The sequence below is a fragment of the Lissotriton vulgaris genome, chromosome 2_1, assembly GCF_964263255.1.
Source record: "Lissotriton vulgaris chromosome 2_1, aLisVul1.2, whole genome shotgun sequence".
NCBI lineage: Eukaryota > Metazoa > Chordata > Amphibia > Caudata > Salamandridae > Lissotriton > Lissotriton vulgaris.
In genome coordinates, this window is record NC_141687.1 from 1,702,509,056 (window position 1) to 1,702,526,179 (window position 17,124).

The 17,124-nt window shown below is 43.6% G+C and overlaps 1 protein-coding gene across 3 annotated transcripts in view; it reads right to left on the reverse strand.

Moving 5' to 3' along the window:
* The window catches only part of KDM1A (lysine demethylase 1A), a 1,339,130-nt gene that overhangs the window by 1,213,037 nt on the left and 108,969 nt on the right, over positions 1 to 17,124 (reverse strand). For 2 of the 3 annotated variants that reach the window (XM_086957680.1, XM_086957679.1), the window contains exons 3-4: positions 3,840 to 3,973; positions 2,872 to 2,950 (exon numbers count right to left, since the gene is read on the reverse strand). In XM_086957680.1, the coding sequence (XP_086813806.1) occupies positions 2,872 to 2,950; positions 3,840 to 3,973 (213 nt within the window). The remainder of the gene's footprint in view (positions 1 to 2,871; positions 2,951 to 3,839; positions 3,974 to 17,124) is intronic. The other variant, XM_086957681.1, reaches the window with a different exon arrangement.

A 17,124-nucleotide genomic window follows, 5' to 3' on the forward strand; every position in this document is an offset into this window, starting at 1 on the left:
GCAGGTAATTCAAGATGTTCGAGCCGGCGAAGCGATGGGTCCGAACGGGCTTCCTATCGAACTTCTCAAACCAATGGCAATGAAGTTAGCGCCCCATTTGCTTCATCTATATAATGAAAGCTATGAATCAAGGCTTCTCCTGGCTGATATTCCCCTGGCCACCATCGTGATTATCCACAAACCTGGTAAGCCGGCCGAAGATTGCACATCATACCGGCCCATATCTTTGATTATGGTGGAAGCCAAAATTCTGGCCAAACTGTTGACTAATCTATTGCTTCCTTATCTAAATGATTTAATTCATCCAGATCAGTCGGGATTCATGCCAGGTCGGAATACGGCACGGAATCTGCGACGTGTACATGATGCACTGGGGCGAATAGACACCCTGAGGAAGAAATAATTTTACTGTCACTTGATGCCACGATGGCATTTGACACTATTGCCTGGGAGTATCGGTTTGCTGTTCTGGCCCGCATGGGGTTTGGACCCAAACTGGTTGGGTGGATCAGACTATTATATACACAACCCACGGCGCATGTTTCAGTGAACAATCATCGCTCCGCCTCTTTTCCTCTCTGTCGTGGCACAAGGCAAGGATGCCCGCTGTCGCCACTCCTTTTTGCCATGGTGCTGAAGCCACTTGCAGTTTGGATTAGGGGAGACCCGGGCACTAGAGGCATCAAATGGACAAGGAGAACATGAAGACTGCACATCGCTCTATGCGGATGATATTTAGCTTTATCTTGCCTCTCAAGCGCGCTTGCTACGTCGGTTGTTACACATTTTTCATATATTTGGGGCACACTCAGGGTACCAGATAAACTGGTCCAAATCCCAGATGTATGCGCTCTGGGGAGGCTCTCCAAAATGTCCTTGAGGATACATCATTCCAGTAGCGACCCAGGGATTCCGATATTTGGGCATTTTTATTTAACGTTTTTGCTAATGTAATTACATGATAGATCATCGCAGGTTTCTATGTCGTATGAGGAGTCTGAGTATCCGTTGGTTCTGGAGTTAGGGCAGGCAGGTCAATGGGGTCAAGAGGTACAGTCTGTGTCTAGGATTAATATGACAGCCGGAACCCCACTAGCAGCAACCTTGGATCCGTGGCCCTTAAGGCGCACAAGAAGGAACCAGAAGGGTATAAAAAATTAACAACATGACCTCTTTGAAGGCTTAAATTAGTTGCAGTGTCGCCAACTAACACAGGCTGAAAGTGGACAAAATTAGGGAATGGCTCCATTGAGAAAGAATGGAGCGAGATAGCAAGGTGCCCTACCGACGGTGTCACTTCAGGCTGACAGCGAACGGAAAGGGAGTCTCACTTGGACTGCTTATGCTTCTTTTTAGACTTAAGTGATGACTTTGAGTGGGATGAAATTTCTGGGGAACGGCCTCAAGAACATCCTCAACTTCAACTAGGCCTTGCGCATGCTTCTTGCTCTCAGATGGTATTTGGGTTAATCTGAGTGCCCAGACACCAAAGTCAGACCTTGTGAGGGTCTGTCACAGACATTTGTTTGTGGCAATCCTTGCAGTGTTTGTATCCTGTAGTGTTTGAGGGGAAACACTACAGGATACAAACCTCAAAGAGGTTTTGTCAAAAAAGTTTTCTGTCGGTGATAGAATGGAAGTAGCAAGCTCAAGATCCGTATTGAAAAGCATAGAAAGAAAGGAATTGAAGTTGACGCACGGAGTTAGCAGTTACATGTGGCCAGGCTCATTTCTAGGGTGAGACAAACCAGATGCGAGCCACATGATGCCACCTAAGGGGAACACAATGGAAATTAAGAAGAATCTCCTAATCCAGTGCTTGGGAATACACACAGGGTGAGGAATCTACAGTTATAAGGATCCATTAGAAACTGCACATTAAAAATGGAAATTCAATTAAAAAAAATAGAGGACAAAAACCAGTTGAAAGGCAGAACCTTTTTTCAGGGATCCAACTCAAAGAGTGGGGAAAAAACAAAGGTGGAATAACGGTCACTGTGCTATTATTGTGGAAATTATAAGGAACGTTAAGAAACAACATACTTCTTCAGTGTCGCTGTGCATGCTTACGGAAACATTTCTCTTCAAAAGGTAAACTTATTTTTGATATTCTAACTGGCTTCTGATACCCGGCACATGGTATTAAACAATAAAAAATGAAAAGTAGACGTATTGACTTAGGCATGGTTTTGCTTTTGAGATTTGTTTCTTCTCTTTTGTCAGTGGTTTCCAGGATCATGAATGTGAGCAGTGCTATTTAGTGTGTATGATTAATAATGACGATCCTCTCAGAGAGCCAAGTCACTAGCACAGAAACTTATTTGGGCAGGATCACACAATTATGCGAATGGAACAGCCTCCAATTCTTCCAATTCTTCTTTTAGCGCAGCCAACTCAATGACCACAAAAAATTGGAAAAACACAGTATGAAGGTTAGTGGAGAAAGTGGTTTTGTTCATGAATTAATGAAAAGGGGAAGCCTGGTTTGGTAGTATTTCCTAAAAAGTGAACACATTACATAAATGATTTTCTGGTGATAGGAAAGAATACACGCTTAAGTGAGGTATGATGGTAAGCTGAATTATTACCATCTGAAGTAATATTAGAATGTGTTGCAGCAGAGCAGCTTGATGCCTAAAGTATGCTTAATAAAGCAATATGCTGTATTTCACTGCTGTTTGCAGAAGGCTTTTAGGTGCGAGTTATGCTTTGGCAATTATGTGGAGGAGCTCTACATCTTCTTTCTCAGACCTTCCTACACCTGTATCTGGAAATGTTACCCACCAAGTTTGCCATATCTCCCCAATCACCTTGACATGGCATTAACACACTCAGTAACAACTTCATAACCAAACAATAAAATCTGCATACTGTTGTATGGTGCTTCAAGCTGCTGTAGTGTTGTTTCGTAAGTCAACTGAACCTTAGGATTGTCCAACCACAGCTGCAACTAAATGGAAACAAGATACAGAGATCAAACTTCTGAACGTGCACTCTTCTAGTCAAAGCTTTATTATCTGAACTGTAAATTATCGACATAAAACTTAACCATTTTACAAAAACAGGTGTTTATTTTAAGTCTAAGGAATATCAAAATTATGGTGCACATTCATTAATCTTGCACAGAAAAATACCAATGGCACAGTTCTTCTAAATTATATAAGAATTTAAATGACACTGCTAAGGAACCTAAAAAGGTTAAATACTTGGATATGGTAAAATGTCTTTATACATACGAAAACATTTGTAAAAACAACAGCAAGGGAAACAAATCATTTCAAATGCATTGTGTGTATGTGCCTTTAGAAACACAAATTAATGCAATGCAAATCTCATAACAGGCGTCGAATACTATTTTAATATGCAATACGTTTAATAAGAGTTTCTAAATAAAACATTGAAGTATGTTTATACGAGCCACCATAGACAAAGTTTACCTTTCCCAGTTCCTTTTTCTGTGGTTCTTTGGTGCAAAGTGAACGGGAGCAGAAAAGGGGCACAAAGGATGTAGGAATGGTGTCCTGCGAGTCACCTTATCTTACATCATCATACTTTATAGAGATTGGGAAAATGGGTGTGCTTCTCTAGTAGTATGACCTTGCAGCCTGAATTCAGTACCTTCACAGGTTGGTCTATGAAAAACTGTAGTTTGTAGTTCTAACTTTTAATGCAAACCTCTCTCGCTAATTGTAATAGGTTAACAGAAAGGTAAACCAGGGCTCTACAGCATGTTTTGTTGGATAAAAACGTAAATGAATAAAATGATCCATTTATTACTGTGGTTTTGAAATCAAGGTATAGAATGGATTTTTATTCCCGGTAACAGTTTGAGTACTTACTGTGCGGTTTCTTATGAAAAGGAAAACCTTCTGTGTTGGTTGTGGTCCACTGATTATATCGGGGAAACAGGCTGCTTCTTGTGAGGTCATTCGATCATGGGGCAGCCGACTCTGGAATGCTGCTCCCTCTACACCTGACAGACAGAAGGAACATGCATGGACACTGTGCTAAATAACTTTGTATTTGCATCTCACACAATAGAAATCTACACTGTTTGCAAGCAGGAAATTTAAAAATGACATTCCCACAATCACAATTTCAAAACCTGAAAGAGCTAGGGAGATGCAGGTGGAGAAACAAGTAAAGTAGGAAGGCCTAAGAAATCCATCATAAAATTCCGTAACTTGGCTGACATCTTCATTCTGCTACGCATAAATGGATTTACACTATCCATAATTTATATTAAAGTAGCGAGTGCTTGTGGGCATCGTAAAAGTGCTCAAAATTAACATAACCTACATATATAACAAAATAGGTACATTAACAAAAAAACTTTAATTCCACTCAAAACTCATTAACTGAATCATTTATGCATTAATTTTTTTAGACAGCAACTCGCCCATCTACACATTGCATTGTAATTGCATTTATATAGCGGTTACTACCCCGACGCGTCATCTAAGCGCTTTTTTGGCAAATAGCAAGCTACTCCGGAACCTATAAAGGATTAGTGGTGAATTAGTATAGAGAAAACAAAGTAATTTGAGTGGTGGATAAGTTAGTCTGTTATTTGGATTGAGATAGTTAGTGGAGGGATAGAAGAGATCGAGGAAAACGGTTTGCATTTATATAGCGCTTGCTACCCCTGATGGGGGTTGAAGAGTTTTTGCCGCGAGTAGCACGCTATTCCTGTACACAAAGGATTAGAGGTGAATTAGTAGAGAAATATGAATTTAATTTGAGTGGTGGACATGTTAATCTGTTATTTTGATTGAGAAGGAACATGGAGGGAAAAAAGTATGTATTTATATAGCGCTGGCTACCGACGATGGGGTGCTGAAGTGCTTTTTCGATGAGTAAGAAATGCATTACTTAACTGTAACTACAGTTATCCAGTATTGGTATCTTTCATAGATTCACATGCCTGAATCATTCCCCGTCGTAGGGATGGGAGTCCCAGTACATAAATAAAGTAATGTCCCATTAGACATGTAGAGTAATAGGCCAAAGGCCTTACCTTAGTAACATATCCATGTCCTTTTGTAAAAATGACCAAACTCTAGAGAAGAGCCAATCAGCTATCACCACCCTCTGGAACCTTCCTGGAAGGAGCTCTAGTCCCTCAGATTTTCGTAAGCACAGTGCTAAGTAGGTGTATCACTGAGAGAACTAGATGAGCCCTTCCAGGGGAGGTGGATGGGTTGCATGTGAATCTACGAAAGATACCAATACTGGATAAGGAGCATGCTACTTACCAGTATGCATCTGTTCTTGGCATGTAGGGCTGCTGACATTCATATCTGTGCATAGATCGCCACCTAGTGTTGAGTCCGGATGATTGCACCTTGTTGTCCTGGAAGTATCACGAGATAGGTGACTCCTCCCCTGGACTACAGTGCGCATGGGCATCTTCTCCATCCTCAGATTGTTTGTCGCCATAGTGTCAGAGATGGAGATAGTAAAGTAAGAGATGGCCATGCAAAAGATAATGCTGCAGCTGCAACAGGCACCAGGGAGGAGGGCGGGCGATATGAATGTCAGCAGCCCTACATGCCAAGAACAGATGCATACTGGTAAGTAGCATATTCCGTTCGAGGCATGTGGGCTGCTGAATTCATATCTGTGCATAGACTGTATAGCAGTATCTCCTCTAGCGGTGGTTACCTGTGCCAGCTGCAGCAGTTTGAAAGAGAGTTTTGAGGACAGCCTGGCCTACAGCAGCTTGCTGCTTTGCTTGCACGTCTACACAGTAGTGTTTTGTGAAAGTGTGTATGGTACATATGTCTTCAAGAGGAACATATCCTAGGAAAGCCATGGATGCCCCCATTTTTCGCTTAGAGTGTGCTCTTAGGGGGGGACAGTTAAAGTGCGTTTAGCCTTTTGATAACATATTTGAATGCATTTAACTATCCATCTGGCTATTCCTGACTTTGATATGGGATTCCCCTTATGTTGTGGTGAATAAGCAACAAATAATTGCTTTGTTTTTCTAAATGATTTCGTTCTGTCCACATAATAAAGCAGAGCTCTCTTTACATCCAGTGTGTGTAGGGCTCTTTCAGCTACTGACTCTGGATTTTGGAAGAACACTGGTAGTTCTTTTGATTGATTAATATGGAAAGTGGATAGGACCTTTGGCATAAACTTAGGGTTTGTTCTAAGAACTATCCTGTTAGCATGTATTTGCATGAAGGGTTCTTGAATTGTTAGTGCTTGTAGCTCGCTAACTCGCCTGAGTGTGGTAATGGCAATCAAGAATGCCACCTTCCATGTTAGAAATTGCAATTTGCATGGGTGTAGAGGTTCGAAAGGAGGTCCCATAAGTCTGGTAAGTACTACATTTAGGTTCCAGACTGGGGAAGGTGGGTGCCTTGGAGGAAACACCCTTTTAAGACCCTCCATAAAAGCCTTAATTGCTGGTACTCTAAACAGTGAAAGATGTTGCCTGTTTTGAAGGTATACTGCTATAGCAGCGAGGTGTAGTCTTATCGAAGAGTATGCTAGGTTGCATCTTTGAAGATGCAGCAGGTAACATATAACGTTCTGTATGGAAGCATCTAATGGGTTGATTTGGTTATTGTTGCAGTAAATAAATCTCTTCCATTTAGCTGCATAGCACGCTCTAGTAGTTGGTCGTCTTGCCTCCTTAATGATGTTCATGCAGTCTGGAGGCAAGTTAAGGTATCCACATTCTAAGAATTCAGGAGCCAGATGGCTAGGTTCATCTGATTGGGATCTGGGTGTCTGATTTTTCCATGGTTCTGAGTCAGAAGATTGGGTGCGAGGCGCAGCCTTTGATGAGGAACTACTGAAAGCTCCAGGAACGTTGTGCACCATGGCTGTCTCGCCCATGTGAGAGCATCTAGGATCAGTGCGAGTGACTGATGCCGCAGTTTGCGTGCCACCAGCGGAATCAGTGGTGCTGGGGGAAAAGCGTACGTAAATCTGCCTGACCAGTTCATCCATATCGCATTGCCCTGTGACAACGATGTGAGAACCTGGCGTCAAAGTACTGGTATTTTGAGTTTTCGTTTGTGCAAACAGGTCTATCTCTGGGTGCCCCCACTGTTTGAAGAATGGCTGGAGAACTTGGGGATGAATCTCCCATCCGTGTAGTTGTTGGCTGTGTCTGCTGAGCAGGTCCGCTATTTGATTGTCTTTCCATGGGAGGTGTTCTGCCAGGAGAAATATGTTTTTTGGAATTGCCCACTTCCATATGCTCTGTGCCAAGTGGGACAGCTGTGCAGAGTGTGTTCCTCCCTGTTTCTGGATATAGTACATGGCTGTCATGTTGTCCGTCCGGATCAACACAGTCTTGCTGTACAAGTATCTTTGGAATGCTTTTAGGGATAGGAATATTGCTAGCAACTCTAGTTGGTTGATATGCAGTTTCTTTTGTTTCATTGTTCAGAGCCCTTGGACTGTGTATTGAAGTAGGTGGGCTCCCCAACCGGTTAGTGATACGTCTGCTGTTAGTACTAGTTGTGTAAATTGCTCTTGGAACAGTCGCCCCTTGGAAAGGTTTTGTGTGTTCCACCACTGCAGTCAGTTGTAAGCGCTACTGTCTACCAACACTAGTGTGTTTTAGTTGTCCTTGAGCTTGGTTCCACTGCCGTGCTAGGCATTCTTGCAATAGACGCATTTGAAGTCTGGCATGGGGGACAATGAATATGCAGGAGACCATCATGCCTATGAGCTGCATGAAGACTCGAGCTGGCAAAGAGTGTTGTGGCAGAAATTTGCAAATAAGCATCTGCATGCTGGCGATCCTCGCTGAGTTTGGATAAGCCTTTGCCACTGAGGTATCTATAGTAGCTCCCAGATATTGTTGTGTGTGGGATGGTTGTTGATGCGATTTTGGGTAGTTTATCGAAAAACGATGTGCAGCTACTGTCGCTAAGCATTTTGTAAACACTCTTGGAGCCGTGGTTACCCCGAAGTAGAGAACCTTGAATTGGTAGTGTTGACCTTCTTTTGTGAACCGGAGATATTTTCTGTGAGCTGGATGGATGGGTATGTGAAAGTACGCATCCTTGAGGTCCAATGTTACTAGGAAGTCTCCTTGCTGGAGCAACGAGAGCACTTGCTGTAGTGTGATCATATGGAAGTACTCCAACAGTATGTATTGATTTAAGGGTCTGAGGTCCAATATTGGTCTGAGGGAACCGTCCTTCTTTGGAATAAGGACGTTTAGTGAGTACACTCCTGTCCCTTGGTGTTGGAAAGGGATTGGCTCTATGGCCCCCTTTTCCAGCATGCATTTCACCTCTTGTTGTAGCAGGGTGATGTGTTCTTTGGACATAGGACGGTGTCTGGGTGGTATGTTTGGTGTAGTAGAAGTGAGTTCTCGGCAATAACCATACTGGATAATTTGTCTCACCCAACTGTCTGTGATAATTGCGTTCCAGACTGGCAGGAATTGTTGGATTCTGCCTCTGACCGGTGTTCAATGGTCTGGAGGTAGTGTGATGAAGTCACTGTTTTGCGGCAGTGGAGGCTCTGGTGTTATTGCCTCCACGTCCTCTTCCCTTATTATTGTTGCCCCCTATAACCTCCTCTGTTGGAGTTCTTGTGAAAAGAACCTTGGGTGTTGCTTTTGTATGTAGATGAGGTCTGTGAAGTATTGCCCCGTGTAGCTGACCTGCATGACGAGCGTCGAAAGGAACCTCTGTGTTGTTGAAACTGCAATGCAAAACAGCAAGTCCTGATAGGAATTGTCCCCCTGTGCACAGCGTGTAGAATACCCAAGAATAGGTATAATGAAGTTAGTTCAAATTAATCAAATAGTTCATCATTAATTTTATTCCATTAATGATCTTCAAATGTCATGAATTGTACATTCCAAGTTCGACGCAAATGCTGAATAGTGAATCCCTATGCATTTCGGGCTATCCACGAGCCCTTCCTCAGGGGAATACTCTACAAAAAAAACAAAAATACGGGCTGATAATACGAAACCTGTCTCTGTCAAGTCTATGATGTCAATAATGTTAACAAAATTACAGTATGTGACAAGAATAAAAACGCATATTTAAAGTGAAGCTGAAATTGACTGATGATGAGTTAAACGTGAGGGAAAAAGGTCCGAGACAAACTAGTGACCAGTTAATGTGCTGATACCGTGCAATAATGGAAATTAAAAAATAAATAAATAAATAAACAGTAGGTAAACGTGGTCTAGGGCGTGTGTTCTGCCGAGATTGAAAATCGTAAGTGCACAACTAGAGATGCGGTGTGAGACGCTCGTCAGACAAAGAGTGGAAAAAGTGATTCATGCGGTGAGTGCGGTCATCGGTTCAAAACGCCGACCAGTATCGAATAGTAACGTGGTGTAACAACAAATTGTTAACACGAACGATTAAAGTAAGCGTTTACTAAAAGTATATCTGGAGATGGTGGGGTTAGTACTTACTGGAAGTGTTTCGGCGTGCAGCGCCAAGTTGTCATGCACGAATGAGTAAACCTGTATCTGGATGGGAGTAAAATAGCGGTTGAAACGCAATCCACCACCAGGTAATGAAGATTGAAAAAGGACTACGGCTGTAAAGATAAATGGCGGCCATGTTGTAGTGGTGAACGATAATACCCAAGGAAAAGAATGTACGTGAAAGGTGACAGCATCGGAGTAAAATAACTAAACCGAAAGGTGCAAAGAAGCGCAAAGGCCACAAACCAGTGTATGTAAAACATATCGAATGTAGAGTAAAAGAGATCATCAAAGATAAACATTCATCCAATGAGTACATTATCAATGAAATCATTGAGACAGATAATCATAAGTAACAAAGAAATTCCATTCTGTCATTCAATCCTGTGGGTTGCATTCATTGTGCGTAAGTATCTGATCCAAAAATTCTCTCTTTGGAGCAGATTGCCCTTCATATTGATGGTCTCCGAGGGTTGTACGTTTTCTAGTACAGTGAATTTCAGTTGTGCAACATTGTGTCTATTTTCAGTAAAATGTGCTGCAACGGTGGATTTCATGTTACCGGTGCGGATGTTGCTCTTGTGTTCAAGAATTCTTGTCCTGATTTTACGTTCAGTGTGGCCAACATAGCAAAGGCCACACAGACACTTCAGCAGGTAGATGACGTTGTTGGTATTACAAGTCGCATTCACTTTGAGTTTGATGGGGTGACCCTTCATAGGATGGTGTAGTAAATTACCCTTGATGGTGTTGTTGCAATTACTACAGTTTTAGCAAGGTTGTAATCCTTTGTATGAGTCGGAGGATTTGGGGCCTTTGGGATGTGTGAGTAGTTCTTTAAGATTGGGTCAGCGGGTGTAAGAGAAAATGGGTGTCTGTTCAAATAAACCTTGAAAATCAGGTTCTCTGCTGAATAGTTGCCAGTGTTTCATGATGATTTTCCGGTATTTGTTGCTTAGTGTAGAATATTTAGAAACCACGATCATGCGTTTGCTGTCAGTCTTAATTTTAGGTGAGAGTAATTCCTCTCGGTTCAGGCTGTTGCATTTGGTTTTAGCAAGCGTCAGAATTTCATCAGGAAACCCTCGATCTTGGAATCTCTGGCACATATAATCTATATGTGTATTGCAGTCTTTCGGATCTGAAATGATTCTTTTTACTCTCATGAGTTGAGATAGTGGTAAATTGTTTTTTAAGCTGGGTCGATGAAAACTGGAATAGCCAAGGGTACTGTTGCGGTCCGTGTCTTTCCGGTGTAGGGTGGTTCTGAATTGGTTGTCTTTTAATTGAACTTGGACATCTAGAAAGTTGATAGATTCCTGATTATATATCCATATGAATTGGATGCGGTCGTCAATGGTGTTTGCAAGAACTCAAGTAGCTTCATTTGTGGTCCCGACCATAAAATGAAAATATCATCAATAGATCTAAGGAAAATTTTCCCATGTTGTATCCATAAAGCCTGGTTGAGGATGTTGTTGTGTTCAAAATAATGCATGAAAAGATTGGCGTACACTGGGGCCGCACAATTGCCCATTGAAGTACCGCTGAGTTGAAGAGAGCACGTATCCTGCCACTTAAAATAACTTTGATACAAGGTGAATCCAAGAAGTTCCATGAGAAACGGTTGCAAGTCCAGCCTTAACATCGACAGTGCATAACAAGTGTTCTTCATTTATGCCCAAAAATGAGTCATCCAATTTCTTCAGAAAGTCTGTGGTATCCCGTAAGTAAGTTGAAGTAGCAGTCACCAAAGGTTGTAGATGTTTATCCAACAGTTTCCCAACCGGTTCATGTATGCTACCCTTGGTAGACACGATGGGTCTGAAAGGTGGATTATGGAGATTCTTATGTACTTTAGGTAGCATGTACAATGAGGGGGTTCTTGGATTGTTCTGTGTTAAAAACCTTTTGGCTTTCTCCGTGATGATGTTGTCATTGAGTGCTTTCTGTAAAATTGTTTCAAGGTGGTCTTTGAACTCAAGCGTTGGGTCATATGCCAGAGTAGCATAGGTGTTCATGTCGGTGACCTGGGCTAATACTTGTTGATCATAGAAAGTCTTATCCATAATTACCAATGCGCCTCCTTTGTCGGCGTTCTGGCAGATGATGTTTGGATTTTCTGATAGATTCTTAAGTATGTTTCGTTCTTTCATAGTAAGGTTGCTGTGTTTCAGTTTAGGTTGGAACTTGAGAGATGTGATGTCTTGTTTCACTAAGTTCTCGAATGTATCAATAATTTTGTGACTGGCGGGTGCCATGAATGTGCTCCTGGGACGTAGTCCAAGTAGAATCTCATCTTGCTGTGTGGTGGATGGATTCAGATTTTCAAAGTAATGTCGTAACCCAATGTTTCTCATCATCTTAAAGAAGCTGATATCAAGTTCCAGGGTGTTTGAGTTGGTGGTCGGTACAAAGGATTGGCCCTTCTGTAGAGTTCTTAATTCAATGTTTGTGGGTTTATAAGAAGAGATGTTTATCACCAAATTATTGAATTCTGTTATTTCCTCTTGCCTTTGTCTTTTTTCTCTGGTTCTTTTGGTTTTTCTACTGTTTTGGCCCTGCCGGGGTCTTCTTGCTCTTCCGGGCCCGATTCTAAAAAAGTAACCGCGGGTTCTGTAGTGTTATTCTTTGCAGGAGCTGTTGTTGGTTGTGTAGTTGGTTTTTGGGGGCGTGTGTCACTGTCTGAAGAGGAAGTATCGGTGGCCGAATAAGGGTTGTATGCTTTGGGTTGGCGTCGGCGGGCGTACACTTCTGCCCAGGTGTACACCTCGCCGAGCTTATAGTCTATGGTATCTCTCTTGTATTTACGTATCTTACGTTCCTGAATGTCTTGTGTATACTTGTCCAATTGATTATTTACATCTTCCAACATTTTTGAATTATCAGCTGTTTCCATGGAGTCTGAGAGTTCAGTTTTAATTGTCTCAATCTCAGAATTTAGCTCTTGTAAAGTTTTGGATAATTCTTCAATTATTAGTATGTATGTATGTATGTATGTATGTATGTATGTATGTATGTATGTGTGTGTGTGTGTGTGTGTGTGTGTGTGTGTGTGTGTGTGTGTGTGTGTTCTTATATAGCGCTCGACTTACCCTTGGGCATCTCGGCGCTTGCATTGGGAACCCGTCCTGGCTTTTCCCTGTGATATAACCCGTACTGGGCACCCCCAAGGTGAAAGCCAGGCATCCCGCCGCAGGGGGGCCGTAGTGGAGATTAAGCAAGCTATTGCCCAGAGTTACAGAGTGTGAACGCGTGATTCGAGTAGGCACCGAAGTGAGAATTATCGAGTCCGTGGACACTTGGGCTCAGACCCTGCCGCATCGGGAATTGAACCCTGGTCCCGGGTCTGACTTCTGCTTCAGGGTATGCCTCCTCTAACCAGTGAGCCACACTTCTCCACATTAGTAGGATGAGATCCAAGGAACACTGCAATGCACCCATCAATTTTGCAGTTTCTGTATCCTTTTTCACTTTGTCTAAAATGGTGTCGACTGCAGGGCTGAAAAGGAAGTCTTGATTGACTAGTTGGTTAAGAATGGTGGAATGCACCTCGTTCTTAAACCCAGAAATACACAGCCATGCATGTCTTTTATAGTAAGACGCTAGTGTTAATGGACCTGGCTGCAGTCTCAGCTGCGTCAAGCGCACATTTAATGGAGGAGTTTGTAATAAATGTTCCCTCTTGTATGAGGTCATTAGCTTGGGCTTTGAAAGGCTTAGGCAGGTGTTGCATTAAACTTTCAAGCTGGTCATAGTGTGCTCTGTCATAACGAGCTAGTGGAGCTTGTGTATTTTCAATTCTCCATGAATTTGAGCTAGTCTTTGTCCCAGAGGCCTCTAGTATTTTGGACTCCTTATCAGGAGGTGGAGCTTCTCCTGTTGTCTGTGAGTTGGCCCTTTTGCGTGCATTAGCCACTACTAGTGAATCTAATGGTAACTTACCTCTGATATAAGTACGGTCTGTAGGGGCCGCTCTATATTTCTTTTCAATCCTGGGATTGATTACGCGTGCCCTGGCTGTATCTTTAAATATATCAGGCGCGTGTTTTAATACCCCTTTTAGCATAGGAAGTGTTCTGACATTTTTCTCTGAAGTAGGGAATGTGTCAAATAAAAAAATCTTCGTCTATAGGGTCATTGTGCATGTCTACGTTGTGGTACTGCGCTGCCCTATCTATTAGCTGGTTGAAGACAATAGTGTCGTCAGTAGGTGACGGCTTTGTTGGGTATGAGGAGATGTCAGGGATGGGATGCGTGTCATATGGATCAGTCGGCTCTCGCCATGGTTAATTTTGAGGGTAGGATCCGGTGGATAGTCATAATCATGTTGAGGATCTTCCCCAGTGTCGCCCTCATTGTCCCCAGAGTGAGGAGGCGAGTAAGGAGCAAAAGGCGTAGTAGGCATAGTGGGATAGAAAGGAATGAAGGGTCTAGAGGGAGAAGTCCCAAAGTCCTTCTTCTTTAGAGCAATGGAGGAATGAGAGTCTGTGTCCAATGGTCTCTTCTTCCTGTGTAGGATTGTGACTTTACCAGTCTCAGGGTTTATATATATTTTTGCCTGGTCGTCTGATGGATCTGGATGGAAGAGTTCTTCTTCCACTGTCCGTGGCTGTGTCTTTTACTTCTTTGGCTTAGTCTTTTTTGGATCGACTATTGCCTCTGGGTCGAAAACCTTTTTTGGTTCGACGACTTTCGCCTTATTGCTCTTTCTCGGCTCCGCCCCTTTGTCCGGGTCGACGAGTGATTGCGGATCGGCCGGGTCTTTAGGTTCAATACGCTTTCTGTGCTCGACAGGTTTTTTTAGGTTGACTGTCTTTTGTCGAGTCGATGACTTTTTTTGGATCGACTGGTCTTTTTGAAGCACTTGTCTTTGGTTCGATAACCTTCTCCGGCTGGACCACAGGCTTCAGTACGGCGCCCTTTGCGTCGGCGACCTGGATCGGTTCGACTACCTTCGGCAGCGTGGTCTTTTTTGGGGTGGACGGCCTTCTTCGGGTCGGCGCCCTTTGGGTCAGCGGCCTTCTTTGCCTCGACGGCCTTCTTTAGTTCGGCGCTTTTTATCTCTATTGCCTTCTTTGGTTCGGCGCTCTTTGGTTCGACGGCCTTCTTCGGGTCAACGCCCTTAGGTTGTACGGTTTTCTTCGGTTCGACACCCTTCGGGTTGACGACCTTTCTGGGTTCTAGAACCTTTTTTAGGGAGAACGTTACTTGGACCTGGGGTCTCTGAAGGCTTAGTCTTTGGTTTCAGAGCCGAGCCGGACGGCGGGGCTGATGAATGTTTCGTTGGATCTTGGCTAAGGCCTTTAGGCAATGCCTCGACCGGAGCCTTCGGTTACGGGGTAATCTGTGTCAGGGGCAGTGTACTCACGATTTGCCCCAGTGGGATCTCGTCATCGGAGTCCGAGTGGTCCTCGACGGTGACGATCTCTAGGTCCGAATCTGCTGCTTCTGGAAGTTCTTGGTCATCATCGAAGATGTTGTCTGGTTCCGGTTTCGGTCGCTGCATCTCTTGCCTAGCGGCCCGTCGAATCCGGATGGTTTTCTTCGAACGGAATTGGGCACAGGCTGGGCAGGTTTCTTCCTTGTGGTCTGGTGATAGGCACTTGTTGCATACTGAGTGTTTGTCAGTATGCGGGTACTTGTGAGTGGCATTGTGGGCACCTTTTGAACGGGCTCCTTTCCATCGACAGCAGGCCCACGTGGCGTCGAAAAGGCCCAACGGCCAGCGTCGACGACCGGGTCGAGATGGAAAGTTCGATCGAGTCGATAAATACCGAGCAAGAACAATACCGTCGAATTCGAAGGTCTTTTGGTCTTCAGAAAAGTTTACTTTCGATTCTGAAGTTGGAGTATAGGAATAACATCCGAACCCAATGGCGGAAAAAAACAATTGAGGATGGAGAAGATGCCCATGCGCACTGTAGTCCAGGGGAGGAGTCACCTATCTCGTGATACTTCGAAGACTCTTCCAGGACAACAAGGTGCAATCATCCGGACCCAACACTAGGTGGCGATCTATGCACAGATATGAATTCAGCAGCCCACATGCCTCGAACCTGCATTTACAGGTAAGTAACGTATTTCTTAGCCAGTATTAGGGTATCTTTCATAGATTCACATGCCAGAATCAGAGTAGTAAGCCATGATAAGCACATTTCGCATGGTACAGTATATACAAATTCACCAGATAATAACATATCAACGTGAAACATAGAAAGTACCAAAATGCAATCAAAGAAAGGATGGCGGAATGAAAGGGAAGGTTCACATCTATCGAAATAGTTGACGTAGTACAGCCTGTCCCACTGCAGCATCCTTCATGAGTTCTGTATCCACGCAGTAATGCTTGGTAAATGTATGCGGCGTCTTCCAAATTGCCGCTCTGCAAATGTCTGTGATAGGCACACCTGCAAAGAGTGCCATGGAGGTAGACATCGCCCAAGTGGGAAGGTCTCGGACCTTGGAACGTAGGGGTTGCCCCGCTTGCTGGTGACAGAAAGTAATAGCTGCAGAGGTCCAGCGAGAGATACTTTGTTTAGTGAGTGGAAGATCTTTTCTAGGTTGACTGTAAGCCACAAAGAGTTGGTTGGACTTGCGGAAAGTCTTCGTTTTGTAAATGTAAAACTTTAGGCAGCGTTTAAGATCCAGAGAATGCAGAGTTCTTTCTGCCATTGTGTGAGGATTTGGAAAAAGGACCGTAAGACTATATAGGTTCATTGAGATGGAAGTCTGACGGGACCTTAGCCACAAACTTAGGATTTGTTCGTAGTATAACCCTCTCGTGTTTGAACGAAGTATAACCCTCGCGTGTTTGAACTGAAGTAAAGGGTGTTGAATTGAAAATGCCTGAAGCTCACTTACTCGCCTCGCTAGAGTAAGGACTAGAAGGAGCACCCTTTTCCGGGAAAGATAATTTAGATCATCTCTGTGTATCGGCTCAAAAGATGTTTCATATGCTGAGCAAGAACTGTGTTGAGGTGCCAAGTGGGAGGTAACGTCTTTACAGGAGGAAATGTCCTGAACAGGCCTTTAAGAAATTATTTGATCAGCCTGTTAGACCAAAGATAAGGGCCTGCATAAGATCTTCTGAAACAGGATATTGATGCCAAATGAACTTTAATGGAAGCCTGAGCAAGAACTGAATTCCCCAGATGGAGAAGGTAAGGCAGTATTTGTTCTGGAGAAGATGAGAGGGTGTATCTTCTTTGACTTGCACCAGATGCAGAACCTCTTATTTTAAGGAGTATGTTTTGTTAGTACTGTCCGCTCGAGCCCGAGCCAGAACTGCTCTACAGTCCAGAGGTATGTCTAGGCCCTGGAATTACGTGAACTCAGGAGCCAATCAGATAATCTGAGAGATGCTGGATCCGGATGCTGGATTTGCTGGTGGTTCATCGTGAGAAGAGAGGGAAACTGTTTCAACCGGATCGGCAGTTCCAGGGAGAGAAGGTGAAGCTCCGTGAACCAATGTTGGCATGGCCAAGCTGGAGCTATCAGAACGAGCGTGCAAGGCTCCGCTTTCAATGTTCTGAGAACCCTGGGAATCAGGAGAATCGGTGGAAAAGCGTATGCAAAGACGTTGCACCATGCGATCGAAAATGCATTCCCTAGAGATCGCTTCTGGGGACGCCAGCTTGCAAAGTGTTGGCATTTGGCGTTCTGTTTGGTAGCGAACAGGTCCAGAAGAGGGGTGC